The sequence below is a fragment of the Phlebotomus papatasi genome, chromosome 3, assembly GCF_024763615.1.
Source record: "Phlebotomus papatasi isolate M1 chromosome 3, Ppap_2.1, whole genome shotgun sequence".
Lineage (NCBI taxonomy): Eukaryota > Metazoa > Arthropoda > Insecta > Diptera > Psychodidae > Phlebotomus > Phlebotomus papatasi.
In genome coordinates this window covers 26,206,245-26,227,455 of record NC_077224.1, presented here as the reverse complement: position 1 = coordinate 26,227,455, position 21,211 = coordinate 26,206,245, and the positions used below count along the sequence as shown (strand labels likewise).

Below are 21,211 nucleotides of genomic sequence, written 5' to 3'. Positions count from 1 at the left end.
TGGAAAGTTTTATGATCCTATGATGTTCAGGAGAATATTTTTGTAAACGATGCAAGTCGCCCTATGCATCCTTTTAATGGATTTAAGGATATTTAGGGATTTATGAGGAAAATCTGAAATACTTCAGGGAAAATGAGGAGATAGGGATATAGTTTGTTCCAGGAAAATTTTCCTTGAGTCCTCCTCTACACATCCTTGAGTCATCCTTTGACGTCAACATCCCAGGATGTACCATTTTTGAGATAAAACAAATTTCATAAAATATTTTAAGCAATTTCTTAAAGATTTTCATCTTAATCTAGCTCAGAAACTAGACGTGATAGACCATAACTTTCTTCGGAGTTATCACTCAGGAGACACCAAGGAATCCGAAAATACCGGTCATTTGACATCACATTTTTTGCTGTTGCGCAGTGTAATTATTGCCACCCAAAAATCGCCATTATGATAAAGATTCTATCACAGTACTCACAGTTCTAACGGTATGAAATTCTAATGGCAATTTTTCATATCGGTTTGAAAACACATTTAAATGATAATTTTATTTTTTGTCCAAAATTTTTTTTGAAAGTTTTTCCAGTATGGAAAAGTGGAGCTATGATTATTGCCAACGGTGTACTTAAGTAATTATAAATTAAATGAGTGAAGAAAGAATTAAATAACATTGTTATGCCATAGACACACTTACGACTTAAGCCGAGAGACGACTTAGTGGAAAATTATGGAAATGTAGTTTGACCATTATTTCTCATATAATTACGCTAAGCCGTCTCTTCGTTAATCCTCAGGTCTGTCAAGGGCCTTATAAGCTGTGATTTATTCATCGCGACTCATCCTTTTAACACTTAAATGACTCCAACGCAACGGCATTCCATGTCAAATTTCTCTTTTAATATTTTACTACAGTAAAGAACTTAAAGAAACTTACCCTTTATTAAATTAAATTTGCTCTTTGTATTTGTACCAATTCAATTATAAATACGTATTTATACGTATAAAGATTTTCTCATTTCCTTGTGGTTTTGTATAAATTTTCTGAAAATTGTCAAATAATGCTAAAGTGAATTTTCAGAGTTTTTTGTAACAAAAAGCCAATTACCATTTAATTATTTCTTTTTTTTTTAAAGTAATTTGACAAGAATTATCTTCAATATTTTCTCATTTTCTTGCATTTTTTGTGATATTTCGAACCAATTTTCAAGCGACAAAGCCTATTAAATGTTAAGAAGGTTACGAGTTTTCGCCAAGGAAAGTTTTCTTAGTCGCTAATTAGGTATTGTTTTCGGATTTGACGAGTATTTTTGTAACATTTTTGTAATACTTGAGAACCTCGTCAAATATTCATGATAGTTTCGCAATGTTTGATAAATCCGCTATTTTAACGACAGTTTGAGGATTTTTTTGATTTTTCTATTATTACAGAATTAGTTATAGAATTTTATTCCCTTTCAGAATTCGGTTTTATCTCTATAAGAACACAGATAAGAACTATAGTCAATTTGACAAAAATTGAAAGATCTTTGAAAATTTGAAATTTATAAGATACTGATATGCATACAAGAGTAAAATTCAAAATTGATATGTTTTTCGCGGAAAATTCTAGACATTATCCGTTTTATTTTCTATTTTACATGGAGTATTTGAAGGAATTTTCTCGAATGAAAACTTTATTAACCTAAAGGAAAGCGTTTCAAGTATTGTAATTAATTTTTCAATAGAGAAGTTACATTTTTTCTTAGATTGTATGTTGAATAAAAAAAGATAATATAGATGCAAATTTCAAGAATATCACTCAATATATTTTTTCCTAATTTAAGGAGGAACACGTACATAAAAAAAATAAAAAAAATATTTGTTTTGTTGACTCTTGAGATCTAACAATTTCAACTTACTAAAAAAGACCTTATTCCTGATAAACTCCCTATAAATTATGCGATTTTTTTCTCCATTTTTAGTTAAAACAAAAAATAATAGTTTTAAAGAGTTCACGGCCAAGTAAACTGCTAAAAATCTGTTCAATTTCATATTTATTAAGCATATAAATAGGTTATTCAAAGATCTAATAATTAAATGGCCACAACCGTTTTCTTATTCACGAGAGCTGAAACAAAACAAAACTAAAATAATAAACAATTTGAAAAATGATTGGTATCAAACTCAAAAAAATTAGACAAATAAAAACAGATAATAAGAAAAAAGTTCGAAATGCCTGCCCAGTTTATTAAGAAAAAAACTTCATTGAAATTTATTATAAATATGATAAATATACGGAAATTGTATTTATTAACCCATTCAGTCAATGTACCAGAAATACTTGAGATAGAATGTTCATATTTTGAGATTAGTTTCCTACAGATTAGTAGACGAAATTTTTGAAAAGAAATTTTTTTTATCTATTATGGGAGTGCGGGGAGCCCCTCTGTCAAACATACGTCTTAACAGTTACTGAATTTGAATTCTGTGCATTAATTCATTACGAACTCTATTGCTTTAGGATAGAGTAACTATCGAAGAAAACTGATTGACAACTAGAATTCAAATCAGGAAAGAGAAAAGAGGCCAATTTTAATAAATTCGACGAGATGTCGAATTTTTCATCCGCCATTTTAGCAAAAATTTTGCATGACCTTCCGCGAAGCAATAAAGCAATAACAAAATGCATTCCCATCTCTGTCGGACTATTTTTCCCAAGAAATTGAAGAACTAAAGTTACTAAAATTCCATTCCAGACAGCAATTCGGATAAAAATTGCCCAGGAATAAATCATCTAAGATCACTCAAATCGCGTATGATGTATAATACCATGGTAAGGAATGGGTTAAGACAAATAATCATTTAAAAACCATTTAAAACTTTAAATAACGCGATATTTTAATTTATTTCCTTATTTTCTATGTAAATTAATGAAACTCTCACCGGGAATCCACTCGAGAATTCTCCCCGGTTTTTTATGAGAAAATTTCCAATCGAAAATTTCGTGGATACCAAATAGGCGAGTTCCACACGGAGAGTTGGCTTTTCCCACAAAATCAAATTTACGGAGGATACGGCCCCGGTGTCTCCTCTGTTTACAAGGGCACTCAGGCAAGGATTTTAATATGAAAATAATTAAAGTCAAAGATTAATCAATTAATTTTCTATTAAGGATCATTAGGATATTTGTAAGAGTAAACAACACGGGAAAATTTCCAGACTAACGGTTGATGTTTAAAGTCAAATTCCATTCCGTTGCTGTTGTCAAGTTTCTTTTGGAAAGTTAATACATTTGAGTGGTTTCTAGTCGAACTTAACAAAGAAGTCTCGCTGTCAGTGAGTTTTTCTTCATCTTGCTAAAAATTTGAGAAAATCGCGAAAAAATGTCTCAGATCCTCTCTCATTGCTTCCGTCGTACATTTTCCGCATCTGCAGCCCGCAATGCTGTTCAGGGCCCATCGGCTGTAGCTGGAGAACACTCTGGTAAGTCAATTTTCAGTGGATTTTGTGTCTTGTTTTCCTTCTTCCCGGAGAGGTTAGGGAAGTTATGTAATTGAGGCAGGAAAATTGAGTATTTTGGATGATTTCCAGGTGGCTGGAAGCTGTGGAAGCGACTGAGTTTCTTCGTGGCTCTGCCATCTGTAGGTCTCTGCATGCTGAATGCCTATTTGGGCCATCAGAAGGACCATGGTAAGCCACGTCCGGAATTCGTTCCCTATGAACATCTGAGGATTCGCACCAAGAGATTCCCATGGGGTGAGGGTAACAAGAGCCTCTTCCACAATCCTCATACCAATGCCCTGCCCACTGGCTATGAAACACCTGATCCCCATCACCATTAAAAAGCTGGCTGAGGGACTCCCGGAAAGCTCTTAAGTTTTCCAGGAGGAATAGTAGGAATGTGTGAGGTAACTTGTAAGAGAATTTAAATAAAAAGCTATTGGAATCGAAGTTGGCATTGAGACTTTTTAGTGAATCTGTTTGAAAAGAAAAAAAAAATGAATTTCCTGAAGGAAATGTCTAGAAAAATCTTCGTTCCTGGCTTTAGGAGTTTTTCCGAGAAAGTTGGGAAGGGTTCCAAAGAAGCTGCTGAACTTCCCAAGCATATCATCTGGCGACGCATCTTTTTCTTCGGCTGTGTCCCAATGGTTGGCCTGACCTTTGTAAATTGTCTCCTGAATTACGAACACGTTCGTCCGGAATTCATTCCCTACGAGCACATGCGGCTACGGAGCAAGAAATATCCCTGGGGAGATGGAGTTAAGACCTTCTTCCACAACAAACGCCTCAATGCCCTGCCGAATGGATACGAAGATGATTCTGATGTGGAAGACCTTTGAATTATTTCCGTATAAAAATAATACGTTTATTAACATAAAATTCTATAATAGTGAAGAAATTTGGAAACATTTAGAAGCTGCTGAGATGTGGAAGTTGGCGGGAGAATAAAATGAGAGAGCCTCTAGAATCCAAAGACATCTCCCTCCTTGCGAAAATCTGCATTCCCGTAGATTGCAGTGTCGTTCCTCTTGATGGCGCAAATGATGGAGCCTCGGTAGTTGTAGCGATTTGTCTTATGACCCAATCTCTCCAGGCCCTCAACGATGTACTCCTCAGTCCCATACTCATAGTCCACCCACATTGGGATGAGCTGGTGATGGAAGCGTGGAGCATCAACGGCTTCTTTGACATCCTGCCCAAACCACAGGATCCTCATGGTAGCCTGCAATGCAGAAGAATCAGTTTTAGAAACTCTCCCTGCTTTGAGTTCTCTTTAGGTTCTCATCTTCCTCCACTCACCATGGCAACAGCAGTGGTAATCTTAGTTCCTCCTGCTGCTCCAATTACCAGCTTCACATTGCCATCATTGCCCACGACAATTGTTGGCGACATTGAGGATAAGGCACGTTTCCGGGGGCGGATGTAGTTGGGCGGGGAGCCTGGGAGGCCGAAGTAATTCTTCAGACCAGGTGAGGAGAAGTCATCCATTCCACTGTTGAATATGATCCCCGTGCGATTTCCCATGTTTCCGCATCCAAAACTGAAAAGAAAATATACTTCTTTAGTTTTCTTAAAAAAAAACTTGGAGATCAGTGTCGGGTTCTAAATAAACTCAGGCTTAGTCCTCGAGGATATTTATCCTGCAAAATTTGGCGAGCTTGGCAGCGAAAGGACCTCTAATCGATGACCCAAAGTACTCATTGTATGACCGATTTTACAGCTTAAATATTCTCAAGGATCAGTCTGAGTCACTTGGACCCTAAGTAAAGAAAACAATTGCTAATCCTTAATGATTGAAAATTGACAAACGCCATTTTGTAAAAACGCAGCAAAGATATAGATTTTTAATTGAATATCTACGTCATTTTTTATCTATATTAGCTTAAATTTTAGTATATTGTAGCTAAATCCAAGACCTTTCAAAAGAGCTATCATAATCTGCCTCGTAGTATTCTGAATATGAGATATAAGAAATCAAAAGAAGGCTTTGAAAACAGTGAAAACATTCCGTTCGTGCGCTTATGACGTTGTCAGATTTGTGGCTTAACCCTTTAACGGGTAAAACCGCCTCCAGGCGGTCTTCACAAAAATCACATTTACAGCGACAATAAAGGTTTTATTCATTTAAAAGTGCTATAGTGTCCTCGGTAATAGTCTTATAAACATCTTTTGAAAGTTTCAACTCATTTTGACTCTTCGTTTTGTTGCTATTCCCAGTTTTGTGTGACAGGTCAGAGAAAAAGCAACAAAAAATATTAGTGCAAAAAAACTCATTTATAATTTCCATAAAAATACCGATTTAAAGTTATCTGACTAAAATAAAAAAAAGATATGTCATTCTACTTTGTATATTTTATTTAAAAAATTTGAAAAAACTAAAAATGTGAATTTTAGAAGAAAAAAGAGTTTCAAAAAATTTTTATATTTTCTCACCTAGTGCCTAAACTAAAAAAGATAATGAAGAATGGATGGTTTTTTCGACTTTATTGGATCATATATTATCCTAGAAAACATTGTTTTCGAACTTTTTTTTGCATATTAAAGAAAACACCGGTAGAGGGTTAAGCTTACGGAGAAAAATCACGGAGAGTGTTTTGGTTAAGACTGCCTTTACTGGCTAATATAAGGGCTTGTGATACTCTTAAGCGGTCTTCAGACTAGGGAGGTTTAAACCAGTTCCCGAAGGTCCTAAAATCTCAAATAGCAAGGGATTTTATTGCTTTTTGAAAGCCTAATAGGCCATTTATCTTTGATAATTCAATTCTGAAATAATTTTTTCAAAAAAGTCTGATAGAGTTGCCATATGGCTAAGCCTTAGGTCTGAAGCCCGTATTAATCTTGGGAGAAATTCATCTTGTTTTCCTGAGTTATAATCTTGACTCTGAGCAGCAAAAAATGACTGTTTGATGATTTTTTGCGTTTGTAATAAATTATAACGCATGCCGGAATACTATTCTTTTGCTTTTTTCAGACGTAAGACTTAGCCATCTGGCTTAACTCCTCTAATTCCTAATCAGGCACGATTTTTTAGAAAGTTGTTGTTTAGGATTGGAATATAAGGGCAAATGATTCATTAGATTTTGAAAAATCAATAAAATTGCTTGTTATTTATAATAGGTTTTTGAGACCTTCGAGAACTGGGCTAAACCTTCAGTCTGAAGCCGGTATAAGGATTTGTACTGTAAGTGACAAAAAACTTCTGGTAAGGCTTTTTGTGTCATTCTACTTTGTATATTTTATTTAAAAAATTTGAAAAAACTAAAAATGTGAATTTTAGAAGCAAAAAAAGAGTTTCAAATTTTTTTTATATTTTCTCACCTAGCGCCAAAACTAAAAGAGATAATGAAGAATGGATGGTTTTTTCGACTTTATTGGATCATAATTATCCTAGAAAACATTGTTTTAGAACTTTTTTTCGCATATTAAAGAAAACACCGTTAAAGGGTTAAAGACGTTTTTTTTTGCAGATGAGAGTGACTATTGAGGTGAGATAAATCTTAGCGTTCTTTTATTTTCAGTTTTATGCTCTTTTTACTGCTCGAACTCAAAGAGAGAGCAGTTATAATAATTGTCTTTTTTTCAACTTGTCCCCGTCCTAGAGCTTAAACGGTAAAAAAAAATATCGGCTTCCGGTCTTCGATGACCCCGACCCCCATAAGTGGATATGATCACAGACGGTCTTTTTCCTTTTTCCCCTATCCCCCTTCTATCCCCTAAAAACGATGTTTTTTCGGTTTTTCTTAAAATTGGCTCAAGCTTTTTCAAAGATTTTCGGATACGTTTTAGAGGTAGTCCAGGCGAACATTTCGTCCAAACATACTTATGACCTGAAAATTCGCCATTTTGAATCATTGAAGGTCAAAGGTCAATAATAAGGCAAGCTTTGGAGGGCCCATTTTTCAACCGATTTGGTTAAATTTGGATTTTTTGGACAGGTATTGAAATTTCAAACCCGGCTGCGTGGGTCTTTGTCGGTAATGAATCGGTCAAGTATCGATTTCTTAAATTTTTAAATGCTTTTGTGATTAATGAATCAATTTGATCTCTAGTAGACCATTCAGCATCAAAAGATCATGCGGAAAACTAATTCACGGTGAGCTCTAACTCGTGAGTTCGAGTACCTATTTCGTAAAGCTGGAAAGCTTTGCTATCTCTTAAAATTAAATTTTATAGCGTTTTAGGGAGGCAAAGCTCCTTCTTGTCTCACCTTCATTATGCATTTACCGTTTTTGTCTCAATATATACGGTATTATTTGATTTTTTTAGATCATTTAGATTTATTTAGATCTAAAGTTTGTATTAGACACATGGTTTAACTCCTCTAATAACATAACAAAAGCGGGATTTAGATGAAATCTGGGCTTAGGATGCGATGGTAAAAGTGAAGCAAATAAAGATTTAAACTTAAACACTAAAACGTTCAAGCTTAATTGAATTCCGTTTTGTTTAAAAATTCGATATTAAGAACTTCAACTTTAAACTTTTTGGATTTGGTATGATTTTTTTTGTAAGATAACAGAGTAAACTATTTACAGTGTAGTCTCCTAAATTCGAACGCTCATCGGGGGGTATTTTTGACATTTCTCACCTCCCAAATTCGAACGATTTTTTCAAAACTAACGAAATTTGTGTAAGATTAAATTGTACTTTGAGTCAAATTCTCGTACTTTCTCTCAAGTTTTTGTGGTAACATACTTCCTTTTCATTATACGATAATAATGTATGTAAACATTCAGGAAGAAGCACATAAATATGATATTCACCTAAAATGAACTTTCTAACATAACCTCACAATTGACATTTTGAATCCAAACGTTATTCGAATTTGAGATATTTAGATTTGAGAGACTCTACTGTACATACATACAGTATCATCATTTTCAATCGCTTACCCCTATTGGGGTCGCGGCCATACATACAGTATTTTAGACATTATCATAGTAATCGAAAATAACAATTTCGAGATGAGTCTTCGAAATTTCGAAAATCTATTTTCGATATTAACACCCTTTCAGAAATTTGTAATTTTCTGATCAAGTATTAACAATTAGCTTGGAAGTAAGGAGAGTCATTTTTCTCGCATTTTATTAGCTGATTTTAATTTTTTTTAATAGAAATATTTAAAAAATATGAGAAGTTCTGTTGCAGATGAATTCTATCGTTTATATTTATAAATTCTTTTGTACAAGCCCTATTCTTTTTAAATTAAAAAAAAAACATTTTTAAATCATGGAATGTTTATCTTTTTAATTTTTAAATAATAATTTCACGCAACGATACCCATATTTGCTTGTTTAATTAAATGAGTAGTTGAATAATATTTATTATTTATTAATTTTATATATAAATGACTGGGAAAATGTCTGAGAAAGCTTAGTTGTTTGTGTTCTTACAAAAGCTGTATTGTTAACTGAAATAACTATTTTGAAAAGAATATAATGAGGCTAATATATTTTGGAATATTTTTTGCAATCTTGATGATTTTGTTACCGGGTAAATTATCGTGAAATGTGTTTTGTAAAATAGTTTTTTTTTTTAAATTCCTTATTTTCTATTTAGTTGAGGGATTACAACCTGACGGTTTACGACGGTTACGAAGAATTAAAAGGCAACAACCTCCTACTGCCTGCAAATGTGAGAATAAAGAAGATGATCGACAAGCATGTATTTGCTGATTTAAAAATTCAAGATCTTTGACTTCTTGAGAAAAAAACATGTTTAAAAAATCAGTATCTTATCGTAATTTTTCCCTGATAGTGAGATAAAAGTTGATCTCTTGGTTTCATTCAGGCTAATCAATTTCTACTTGTCTGCGTCGTCCAATGAAGAGAAGCTTGATTATTATTGTTACAGAAGTTTACTTACTAGAAGTTGACGGAGCTTGTGACAGAGATAGCATCACCATTGGGAGCTAGGAGAGAGATGTGGGCAGTTCCTTGATCTTCAGATATGTGGAAGTTGCCTCCGTAGTCTTTGGGTTGTTGGCTTGTGGTTGTATCGTCAATCTTGCGTCTGATTCCTTCGGCAAATTCATCCGATGTGAGATCATTGATGAGTTGCGTGATGTTGACGAATTCAGGATCTCCGATCTCAGTTCGCTTCCCGTAGGTCCACTTGAAAGCCTCAATGATGCGATGGTATGTCCTGATTGTCTCATTCTTCGTGGCTATGCTGTCCGCTGAGAAATGATATCCTTTGAGGATTTTCATGATAAAACCTAGCAAGAGTCCACTTCCTGGCGGTGGAATGATGTACATTGTGTCTCCGTTCATTTTGATGGGAATCGAATCTGACCATTTGACCCGATAAGCCTCGAGATCTTCGCGTTTTATGATACTCCCTAATTCCTTGAGGTCTTCTACAAACAGATCTGCCAGGGTTCCATTGTACAGATCAGCTCCTCCCTTCTCTGCCACAATCCTCAGTGTTTCACAGAGTTTAGTGGGACGCACGATGCTACCCATCCTCCGGAAGGAGTTTGTAGTCTCATTGAAGAACAATCCACGCAGCATGTAGTCATACTGGATGCGTGGGTTGATCTTTGTGGAGTCTTCCATGTGACGACTCATGGGAAAGCCTTGCTCGCAGACTTTAATGGCTGGAGCCACAAGATCTCTCCAGGGTAGTCTTCCGAAGCGCTGATGTGCCTCCCAGTAGCCCATCAGTTCTCCGGGAGTACCCAAAGATAGTGGACCCTCAATGGTTGTTCTCGAGTCGTGCAGATGCATTTTCTCATGGGCTGCTGTTGCAGAGATCTCACGGGCGTCTAGAGTGTAGGCTTTCTGGGCATCTCTTAGGTAAATGTTCATAATGAAGCCACCCCCTATTCCCATGCTCTGCATGTTGGTCAATCCCAGGCAGAACATTGTGGCGATTGCAGCATCAACCACGTGACCGCCACGTGTGAAGACATCTCTGAAAGGAATAGGTCACAATTAGTTCGAGGAGTACGTTTATAAAATAGGGTTGCTAATCCATCCTAGCTTTGTCCTTTGAAAACCCCAAGTTGCTATTTTTAACTGTTTGACTTTTAGATCTAAAAACGTTTCTACTTTAGACGAGGGTTATCAATGATAAGATGGCAGTGGACGTTACAAGTTGAAACTATTTTATATTGTAATTTCGTTTTCATTGCGCCTTATCAGCTTTGCCAGTTTACACTTTATTTTCTAAAAAAGTTTAATATAGGGCAGAGTCAGTACTTTTCGCCACCATTAAGCTTTAGGGGCCTCGTAAGGTGTGATATTTTTGTCAGACTAAAATGAATTTTTGTATAAAGATACTTTGAAGCAATATATATCTATATATCTAGGATACGTCTCGAGAATTTTAGAGAATCTAAAAAAAACGAATTTCAATTAATTAAGAGACGTAATAACGTATTGAGATATTAGAACAAAACATATTATGAGTGTTGAAATGCTACTTATTCGTAAATGCCTTAAATTAGTTGTTTTATATTAGGTGGCGAAAAAGTGCTTACATGGCGAAAAGGGCTGACTCTACCCTAATTACCAAAATAAAGGAAAACCTGTATAATTAATTTTTAAACGATAATCTGGTGATTGTTGGATGAGAGTGGAATAGCCCAGAATGGAAGTTCTTTCTTCCCAGAGCTTTCGGTTCATTATATACCTGCTTCCAGTGATCATTTTCGACCGGATTATCCAGATTATTGGTTAAAAGGTTATGATTTACAAGTTTATTACCAATTTTTTACTGTTTTATTACCTTAGATTGATCTTTGCAAACTACTTAATCTCAAGAATAGCCCAGAATAATTCTGGTGTACTCCACACATTTTTCAGTGATTATTTTCGATCGTATTATCAAGATTATCGTTTAAAAGCTAGGAAAATTACCAGTTCATTACCGATTTTTTACTGTTTTATTACCTTAGATTGATTTGTGCATTTTTTTTATTTTCGAGTTATTTTGAAATAAAATTAATAATAAGGTAATATCAGTCGAGAAATATGCCCCGTATCCTTAATTTTTTATATTGAGAAAAAAACATTAAAAGAAAGGTTAAAATAACGTTAAATGTTCGCTAGATTATCTTCAAAAGCTATTCTTAAGAAATACCAGGATTCTAAGACTCATTTTCGGAATAAGAAATAGTTGTGAGCAAAAAGAGGAACTGAGATAATGAAAGCCATGCGTCTCAATTAAAGATCTGCTGACCGTTTCATTTCAAGTTTTGTAATACATACATAGCTAGGGGAAAGGGCCCGTGCTTCGGACGATCCAAAGCTTCGTAATGACTAAATTTTTCCATAGTTTCTCAATAAATGTGGCTTATTGCACGCACATTTTAAAAACTAGTTTTTAAAATATAGGGGAAAGCGCGCTACCTTCGGATGATTTATGCTTCGCACAAATAACATTTTTCAGTGTGTTATAAATGAATTTGGTCCATTATAATATTATATTTTAATAGTTAGTACAATGCCTGAAATTTTCAGAAAAGAGCTAGGGGAGACTGGGGCACATGTAACCATTTTCGATAGATGCGAATTTGAGGTGATTTTCCAAGGACACCGTGATTTTTTGGAAAATATTTCTTAGCTCATGTTTTACCGTTGGGTATAGGCAATATATCGAAGGTAATGCGGATGCTGGAAAACAATTGAGTTTTCCATAAAAATAAAATTTGTGTCCCTGTGCATTTTTCTCTTTTCACAAAATACCTGGGGTAGAAGTAACCACTTTCTGGGGAGGATGTAAACACCTTTTTTCCCACCCTTGAAATTAACTTTGCACCACTCTCGATTATTTTAATTACTTAAGAGATATATAAAGACTGTATATTATTCAAAAAATCATGACACTTTTTACAAAGAATAATTAAAATAGCAAAAAAACTAAAAACATGCATATCAAAGACATTTTTCAATTGAGCTTCCCCATATTTTGACATCATGTGACTTTTTATTGAACACAGCACCACCAATTTTTTTCGTAATCTATGAATTATAGATATTTCGCATGAAGGTCAATTTCCCGCTCTTTTACCTACTCATTTTGTGAAATTGAAATTGCCTGGTTACATCTACCCCAAATGCTGTTTTCTGACCAATTATTAATTCTTTTGAAATAATGAGAATCTCAATTTGTCTAGTAAATCCATAAATATAATCCTAAAAGATGTAGGAAAGAACTGGTATTGCTACATTTCGATTATTTTACACAGTTTTTAATTTCCAGGTGGAAATCCAAATGACCAAAATAATTGAAATATCAAAATTTTCGGGAAAAATGATTTTTATTTTTAAAGTATTAGGATTTTATTGACCAATTCTTCTGTGGACATACATCCCCGTGGTATCTATGAATGCTTATGGGTTTTATCCTCTGGAGTCTGAAAATTAATGAAAAAAATTACAGTGTTTACATCTACCCCAGTTTACTACTGCCCCAGTTCCCCCTATGGGTGAAATTGGGTGAAATCCATGAGGAACATAGAGAAAAAAATGAACTATTCGAAGCTTGAGTCGTCCGAAGGTAGCACGCTTTCCCCTATATTGCGGAGTCTCATTTATTCAGAAACATAGGAAAAATTTAGTTATTACGAAGCTTAGGATCGTACGAAGCATGTGCACTTTCCCCTACATAGTTTTTAGTGGGCATATTATATCGCTAATTCACAGTTACAGGGGCACAATGGGTATAACTCTGGCCTGTAAATTCTAATCAGTTTTTTTTCCACTTCTTAAAAGAATTATGATAAATTTGTCAGGATTCAAGTGGATTAAAATAAAAATAATCAATAGTTCATATAAAATTAAAAAAAATCAAACTGTGACTAAAGAAAAAATGTAACTCTATTTATTCTTTTAAAGTATTACCTTCAACTCAGTTCTCAAGTAGATCTATAATTTACCATTCATTCAATTTTTGATGGACTCTTTCTTTACTTACTTGAAAACACTTCTTATAGATTGAAGAAACAATTCAGCAAATTATTCATTCATAATCACATCTGTTAGTGAATTATATTTTTAACCAAGTATAAGAATATAAATTAATAAAAATTCATTGCATAATTTAACTTTTTTTTTTTAATAAAGTCGAATATATTAGATATTCAGCATAAATGAATTAAAAACCTCGGATTTGCGATATAAAAAATAGAATTTTAAGAATAAAAATTTAACTTCATGAATGCACTAAATAAAAATTTTGATAAAAAATTATCATTTTTTCAAAATTGAAAATAATTATTAATTACAAAAATATGGCAAAAATTTAAATAACTCTTTTTTTTAATTTCAAAGTACAGACAATTTGAAGGAGAACTTGTAAGATATAAAATGTTACTAAAGTGTCAAAATTAAGTTAGAAAAACGTTATTTTGCCGTAAGGTATATTACCGTAGTCGGGAATACCTTCTACGTTATGATTGAGCAATTTTTACAATACAAATTATTACATGGTTTAATAAGTTTATTACCGATTGTCGCACGTTTGTTACGTCCGTTTCACATTCGTGGAACGTTATACCAGTGTTAGATTTACTTTATTCAATTTTCTGTTTTTTTTCATTGGTTGATTGCATTATCACAAATTACAGAATTATTACAAAATGTTTTACATCATAAAACAATCAGTGATTATTTCCCAATACTAATCGCGGGATTTCATTTATTGTTTGAGTTTGCAAGCAGGATCAATCCTTAAACATTTATGAAACCTCTTGGTTTCGTTGTTGTTATTAAAAACGATTTTTGAAAACTTATGTCTAATGAAAATGATTGTATTTTCGAAAATACGGGACGAAAGCCAAAGACTGTCAAGTAAATTTGCATGCGCTTGAGCAGTTTTTCTTGGTTTAAATATGAAACAAACTTATGAAAATCGAAAATTATTTTAATTCTTCTTCATATAAGAATTATCAGATAACACATTTAACGTTAATTAGTGAGTGCTGCAACAAAACGCTCTAGTTAGACAGCCATTTTGTAATATTTTTTTTCTTATATTTTCTAAAGAAATAAAGACTTGATCGTATCCTTCTCGTATGAAAAATCGTGTAAAACCAGAAAAAGAAAACTGTTAATTTTTGGTCTCCTAATTTATGCCCTAGACACACTTACGACTTAAGCCGAGAAACGACTTAGTGGAAAATTATGGAAATGTAGCTTGGCCATTATTTGTAATATAATTACACTAAGCCGTCTCTCGGCTAATCCTCAGGTCTGTCGAGGCCCTTAGACTCCCCCCTAATGTATTGTGAATTAAGGGGGGAGTGTCAATTAGAAGGCCAAAACTTAGCTGGTTTTCGGAATTTTTCTTTGGGGGAGAAGGGAACGGACAAGATTCTTGAATTTTTCTTGAGTGCCTCGTCGCACTACTCCCTTACTTCAGGAAAATCTGCAGTTCGTCATTTTTATCTGAGAAAAAAAATCAATTTCCATTAGTGTATTTCATAGTTAAACTAAAAAAACCCGAAGTAAATCGTTAAATCAGAACTTTTTTCAAGATTTTTTTTTTAAAAAAGATAATGTTTTTGGTACAAAATTTTGACTTTCACATGCTCTAAAAAAATGAAGAATAAGTTTTCATCAATTCTTTTAGTTCAACTAGAAGTGAATTTAATGCTGAAGAAAATAAATCTTTATTCATTTCAGTTGGTATATAAGTTTTTTCTTAATCTTTCCCGCAAATTCGACAAATTTTAAAAATGTGGAGTGGAGAAAGCACGCCTCAAATTTTTGGATGTGCGCTCGAGCGCATGCTATTCTGATCAGCGCTCATTTGCTTTCGGCTTTGTTACTTCGAATGTACTTCGAATAAGCTTCTGAAGTATTTATGGTATATTCTAAGATAGTTTATCTATCGATTTAAACAATAAAAAAATATAGACCACTTTTGATCTTCTAATTTATACTCCCTCTTATGGCCTCTACACACTAGAGAAATTTATGCTCATATTGGAGCAAATTCCCTAATGGCCTCTACACACTAGAGCAATTTATGTCAATATAGAAGCAAATTTCCTGTAATTGTGTAGGAAAAACTCTTCAATATGGACATATTTTCCTCTAGTGTGTAGACACCATAAGATTGTGTAGGAAAGACTATTTAATATGGACATAAATATTTATCTCTAGTGTGTAGGGGCCATTAAGGATCAGTATATTTTTAAAAATTTGAAAAATAAAAAAAAATTCTTGCCCCCCCCCATGAGCAAATTTCGTTCTTAAGCCCCTGCATACCAATGACCGGAAAATTAACAATTTTAAATGATTGAAGGTCAAAGTTCAATCATATTGAAGGGCTCATTTTAACGGCAAATTAACGTAATATACATGTCAGAGAGTGAAAAAAGTTAGAGCCATTAGAAGTTATTTCAGAGACGTCCTAATTTGGTTTTCTTGACTAGTCAAATTTTGCTACATGGGTATACTGCAAGAATTAGAAAACTTTAATTTTGCCTCTAAGTATTAATAATCTTTAAGCTGCCTTTTTTGAGAATTGAGTGGGAAAAGCTGTGTGGCAGAAACAACAGCAACTATAATGTTAATTTGTGAGATAAATCCAATGAAGTGGAGAAGAAGAATTGAAGAAACAGACACCAATTAAGATGTGAGGACAATTAAGGACAAATCTCTTATACACAGAGAGACATCAAATAGCCAAGATTGTAGATTAATTTGCAAAGTTCAAGATACTAAAGCAAAGGATAAAGTTGAGATTAACAAGTTAATCACCCCTTGACACCATCGAGCTCGAAATCAAAAGACCGTGACATGAGGAATTAATTCTAAAGGACAAATGAAACACAAAATTTCAAGCATTTCTCTTTGGGTTTTTGTCTTCCAACTTCTTCATTTTCATCGAAAATCGCAATTATCTGCCCCCACAGAGCATTAATTTTCCGCTTGATATTGAGCAGTCTCTTTTTGTGGGGAAGTTCTCTCTGGTCATGTCAAGGTTTTTCGCATTCGAAGTTCAGTGATTTATTCATTTTTTCTGGGTCAATGTTTTCAATGTGAAAATTTTGCACAATGTTCTTGAGAACATCCCTATACACTGGGAAAAATTGGTGCATGCACTGAGCTCGCAATCTCACTTTGTTGAACCCTGCTCTTGCCATTCAATTGCTGGAGGTCAGTCATTGTCCAATCGGATGATTCCAGGGGAGACAAAGAGACTCTAGCTGATTTTCTATATCAATTCATTTATTGGTTTGTGTTTTTTTTTGTCATTTTACAAGCTAATTTCTTTTTTAATTCACTTTTTATTTTTGTTACTTTATTAACTCGATAAATGTATTTTTATTTTTTAATTGTTTTCTTCATAGCTTCTAACAACTTATCGTAGAGTATATAGTAAGTTTTATCATTAAACACAGCAATTCATGTCTTACGAATTAATTTTTTTTTTAAGAGTAGGGGGTATGATGAGTGGAGGAGATGAAGATGATGGGATGATTTGAGAGGCCAGGATTTGGGGTTATCCTGGTTCAATCTATTGATGAGGTGCTTGGGCTGGGCGGTCGGTACTTTTGATGATGGAGGGCACTGGAGTAGAAGGTTGTGCTGAGAAGCCATCGGGATAGCATGGATGCTACTAGTCCCCCGGTATAGTGCTCATCTGGATGCTTTGTCTCCACGTCAGCTGTGGTTTGTGTTAGTACCACTCCAGAATCAGCTGGAGTGCACATGACCGGTATTACAAGATCGCTCGCCATTTCTTGTGCACCAATCACCCTTTCTCTCTCTTCCCTCCTGGGCCTTTTTGCAAAAGAAAATCGGGAATGCGAGGAGGAAGATAATGGCCTGCGCACTTCCTCGCACTAACACTCTCCTATCTTCACACGGTTTTATGTATTATTATTTTTTTTGTATTATCTTTTTGCACTTGTTTATTATTTTTTTTGTTTAACCCTGGGGTTTTTTTAATGTATTTTTTAATGCTTATTTAAACACTCACACACAGAAGAAAAAGTACATGGAATTCGTTGATGAAAGAAAAAGAAACACATAAGAGATAAAGGAGAAAAGAACGTCTTCAAGAGTTCAGGTTGTGTTAACACAATTTTTTTTAGAGCAAATTGGCTTTTTTTCTCCTTCAGTTCTTCTTAGCAGCTGGAGCTTCCTTCCTGTTGTTCTCTGTGTTCATCAATTTGGTAAGGAGTTTTCTAGAATGTCCACTGGGATCAAAGTGATTTGTGTGTGTGCTGGCTTCCTTCTTGGATCTCTGCTTGCCACTATGTCCCGAAAAGATGTGCTTATCGTGATCAAAATTGTAGTGTTCGTATTCGTCAAAATGAACCTCGGACATCTTTTCCAGTCCACCAACAAGGGAAGATGAATTCAGTTTTTTCTTTTTTTGAATTTATTTGCAGCTGTTCCTCTTTGTCCCCGGAATATTCTCGAATTTTCAACACACTATTTGCCAATTTTTCAGCTTCACAGAGTTATTCTTCTTCTTACTGCGCCGTTAGGACTTTTAAGTAGTTTTTTTTTATGAACTTGTTCTGCAGCTTTTCAAAACACTTGTATTGCTTCTCAAACTATATATATATATATATATATTGATTTTGAAGTTATTGATTCTCAGCAATACTGCTTTATTAGCACTTTTTACTTGTAAAATTCAATAGAATAGAACTTAAAATGGTTGCACGGTTGGTCGATGCTAATCGTAGCCTTGGAATTGAAATACTAAAATCGAAACTCAATTCGTGCTACTATTTATACTCAACTGCGACACGATTGCGCGAAATCTTGCTGAGGAGTGGGGCTCTATCTGGACACATTTCAACATCACTTCCACTTTAAATGTAGTTGTAAGTCTGTCCTATGTGTTAGTGCAATTGACTGGGAACAAAAAGAAGCAAGCACAACCAAGAAAGACTGCAAATACAGTGGCTGCTATCGGAATAGGACCACCTTATTTTTTATCAAAAAAAACATGATTTTTTGGTCAATATATCCACTAAATCTTTCAATTTAAAATCCTTATATTGGCCTTAAACAGTTTATTAAAAGACCATTTTTTAAGTTGATGCTGATAAAGACAGAATGATTGTAAAATTTTCACAATTATTCTTAAATGTTTTACTATTTTAGTGGTAGAATTGGCTAATAAAGGTTTCAGACTGAAGGTTTAAGTCAGCTCCAGAAGGTTTCGAATTCTGAAGTACTAACAGATATGCACAGTGCAAAAGGAGCCCATTGTAAATGTATTTAACGATTAAAAAAGCCCCATTTTTACTCTAAAGCAATCTTGGAGGGGAAAGAGATGGGTAGGGAGAAATGAGGGGTATATAAACAATTCTCGGGTCGACTTATGGGGGGGGGGTACCCTGAAGGCCCCAAGTCGCTATCTCTAATCGTTTGGGCTCTAGGCCAACAGCCGGACGGACAGACGGCAAAGCACCGTAACGCCACTTTTCAAAAATCGCCTGACGCTCAAAGATTTGTTAAGAAAAGTTGTTCTCGGGGGGGGGGGGGTGGAAAGTGCAAATTTTTGACGGACTTGCTCTCCATGTGGAGTTAAAGCAGTAAAAGGCTTCTAAAGTGGCCAAAAGGATTTTGTTAGAATTTTATCAAATGGATGTTGCTTTCAAAATGACTAAAACTTTATCTCAAGTTTTTTATGAAAAAACAAAACACTTAGCAAAGTTTTAACAAGATAAAATTGGTCATAGATTGGTCATAGACAAAACTTTCCATATTCTATATAGAAAGCATCCTTTTGACAAACTAGTCTTGTTGAAGTGACAATACAGTACGACTCCGATAGAGTCAACTCCTAAAAATTTTAAATATACCGTGATAAAAACTGTAAAATTCCAGATTTTATGTCGATCTTTTAAACTAATTTTGTTAAGTAAGACCTTGAGAAAATTTTCTTGAGAATAGTATCTGCAACAATTAATAACTTAGAATATTGAACATATACAAGAATCAAATGTGTTGACTCTATCGGAGTCGTACTGTACTTCTTTTTCAGAGTAGATTTGATGCTCGTATAACTTAACAATTGCAAATTTGATTGATAATTTTAATGACAATGCGCAATTTTTGGATAGAACAGCAACTTTGTAACGAAATTTTTAACGATCACTATCTTTTAAAAGACTTAACTGGGGTGGGTGAATGCCGATTTTTGTCCGACTCAATGCCGATTTTTGTCACATTTTACCCCTTGTATTCTGTCATATTGAAACATTAGACGATATCCTGACAATTCTAAAATGGAAAACAGAAGCATGTTTAGCAGATACAAATTATAATTTGGAAAAATAGGTTAAAATTGATATAATCTTTAACAAGAAAAGTATTTCAAAAATAGTGATCATAAATTTAATATATATATATATATATATTTTATTTTTTTTTATATTCTTTGCTAAATTTTATGCAATTTTGAACATATGAGACGGGTCATGAAGGCTATATCAGCCTCCTGGGGAAATGTACAATATTGAAATTTTAAACTTGTCACATTTTGCCCCAGAATTTCTGATAACATTTAGAAGTTGCTATAGCTAATTTGTTCCTAATAGGGGAAAGTGGGACACCTTTGCGAGCGGGTTTTTTTCTTCCCGGAATTTGACCTTCGTATGATATGATTTAGCTTCACAAACCAATCGTGAAGCTAAATTATTTTATGATCAGGCACATTCCCATTAAAAAGTAGGAGGAAGAAAGCCGTATTTCTAAGGCGTCCCGATGCCAAGGTGCCCCACTTCCCTTTATAAATTCATAACGCAAAATTGTAATCAATTTTACATTGACTATGTCGAAATAGAAAAATTGAACCTATCTAATTTCACCTAATTTTAAAATTGGTTTATAGGAAAACCATGGAAACTCATAATGCCTTTATTTTAAAAGAACTTATAAAAAAAAACAAAAGGAACCTATCCTCTAACAGAAAGTTGCAAAAGTTTCTAAAGAAATACTATGTAAATTGTAAATTATTCTTACGACTAAAAAAATGCGAAATTATGTATTTAGGGACAGTATAAAAATCATAATTGGTTTGAAATATATTTAGACGGCAATACAGTCATTACAAAAGCTTCCGATGAGGTACTATTATTTTTTTTTTATTTTTTTCCTCTTAGTTATTAGTTCTTTAGTTCTCGAATTTAAAGACAGAACAATATATTTTACGAATGAAACACTTGTCATGCATCACTAAATTTTCTTTAAATATTTTTATTCAACTTTTATTTATTCGGTAAATGAAAATTTGTAATTACGCAGTTTTCATAGATTGATCGAAATTTGAAATACTGCTGTCATGTTCAATTTTTCACGAAAATGTGAGATATTTTTGATTTGGATACATTTGGCTTAAAATGCGTGACATTATTATTATTGCAGCCACTGTATCAAGTGTACTGCTTCAACGTGAGCCTCCACAGCTGAAAATTTTTGCCAATGAGATGGTGTGTGAACTTAGTGGACAAAAAACTGGCTTCAATCCCATAAAACGACGTGCTTCGTGAATAAAACATACATTATAAACTCATCCACTTATGTACACTGCAATCACGAAGTATGCGAACTAAGGCAACATAACAAATCCCACTTCTGATTTATGGGGTATTATTAGGATTTTCCATCGAGAAAATAGAGTGGGAAATCTATGAAAATTTAAGAGAATTCTATTGATTTTTTAGTTATCTTGTTTTCGACAACAATTTAGGTCATCTAAACAATTTTCCATCTATTAATATCAAAGAACCAAAGAACTGAGAAAGTCTTCCGAG

The 21,211-nt window shown here is 33.9% G+C and overlaps 2 protein-coding genes across 4 annotated transcripts in view; one reads left to right on the top strand and one right to left on the bottom strand.

Annotated features, from left to right (window-relative positions):
* The first annotated feature begins 3,274 nt into the window (after positions 1 to 3,274).
* Positions 3,275 to 3,924, top strand: LOC129807375 (cytochrome c oxidase subunit 6A, mitochondrial). Its single transcript, XM_055856593.1, has 2 exons — positions 3,275 to 3,456; positions 3,565 to 3,924. The coding sequence occupies exons 1-2, from the start codon at positions 3,357 to 3,359 to the stop codon at positions 3,813 to 3,815; spliced, it is 351 nt and encodes a 116-aa protein (XP_055712568.1). The 5' UTR covers positions 3,275 to 3,356; the 3' UTR covers positions 3,816 to 3,924.
* A 393-nt stretch (positions 3,925 to 4,317) lies between these two features.
* Positions 4,318 to 21,211, bottom strand: part of LOC129807374 (glutathione hydrolase 1 proenzyme-like) — a 53,165-nt gene continuing 36,271 nt past the window's right edge. For all 3 annotated transcript variants that reach the window (XM_055856592.1, XM_055856590.1, XM_055856591.1), the window contains 3 exons: positions 9,340 to 10,389; positions 4,774 to 5,014; positions 4,318 to 4,696 (listed from right to left, as the gene is read on the bottom strand). In XM_055856592.1, the coding sequence (XP_055712567.1) occupies positions 4,436 to 4,696; positions 4,774 to 5,014; positions 9,340 to 10,389 (1,552 nt within the window). In that variant the 3' untranslated portion in view covers positions 4,318 to 4,435. The remainder of the gene's footprint in view (positions 4,697 to 4,773; positions 5,015 to 9,339; positions 10,390 to 21,211) is intronic.

Excerpts from the sequence above, each read along its gene's own strand:
- LOC129807375 (XM_055856593.1), top strand. The coding sequence starts at position 3,357 with ATGTCTCAGATCCTCTCTCATTGCTTCCGTCGTACATTTTCCGCATCT. Across the intron at positions 3,457-3,564 it reads TGTAGCTGGAGAACACTCTG|GTGGCTGGAAGCTGTGGAAG; the intron begins GTAAGTCAATTT and ends GATGATTTCCAG.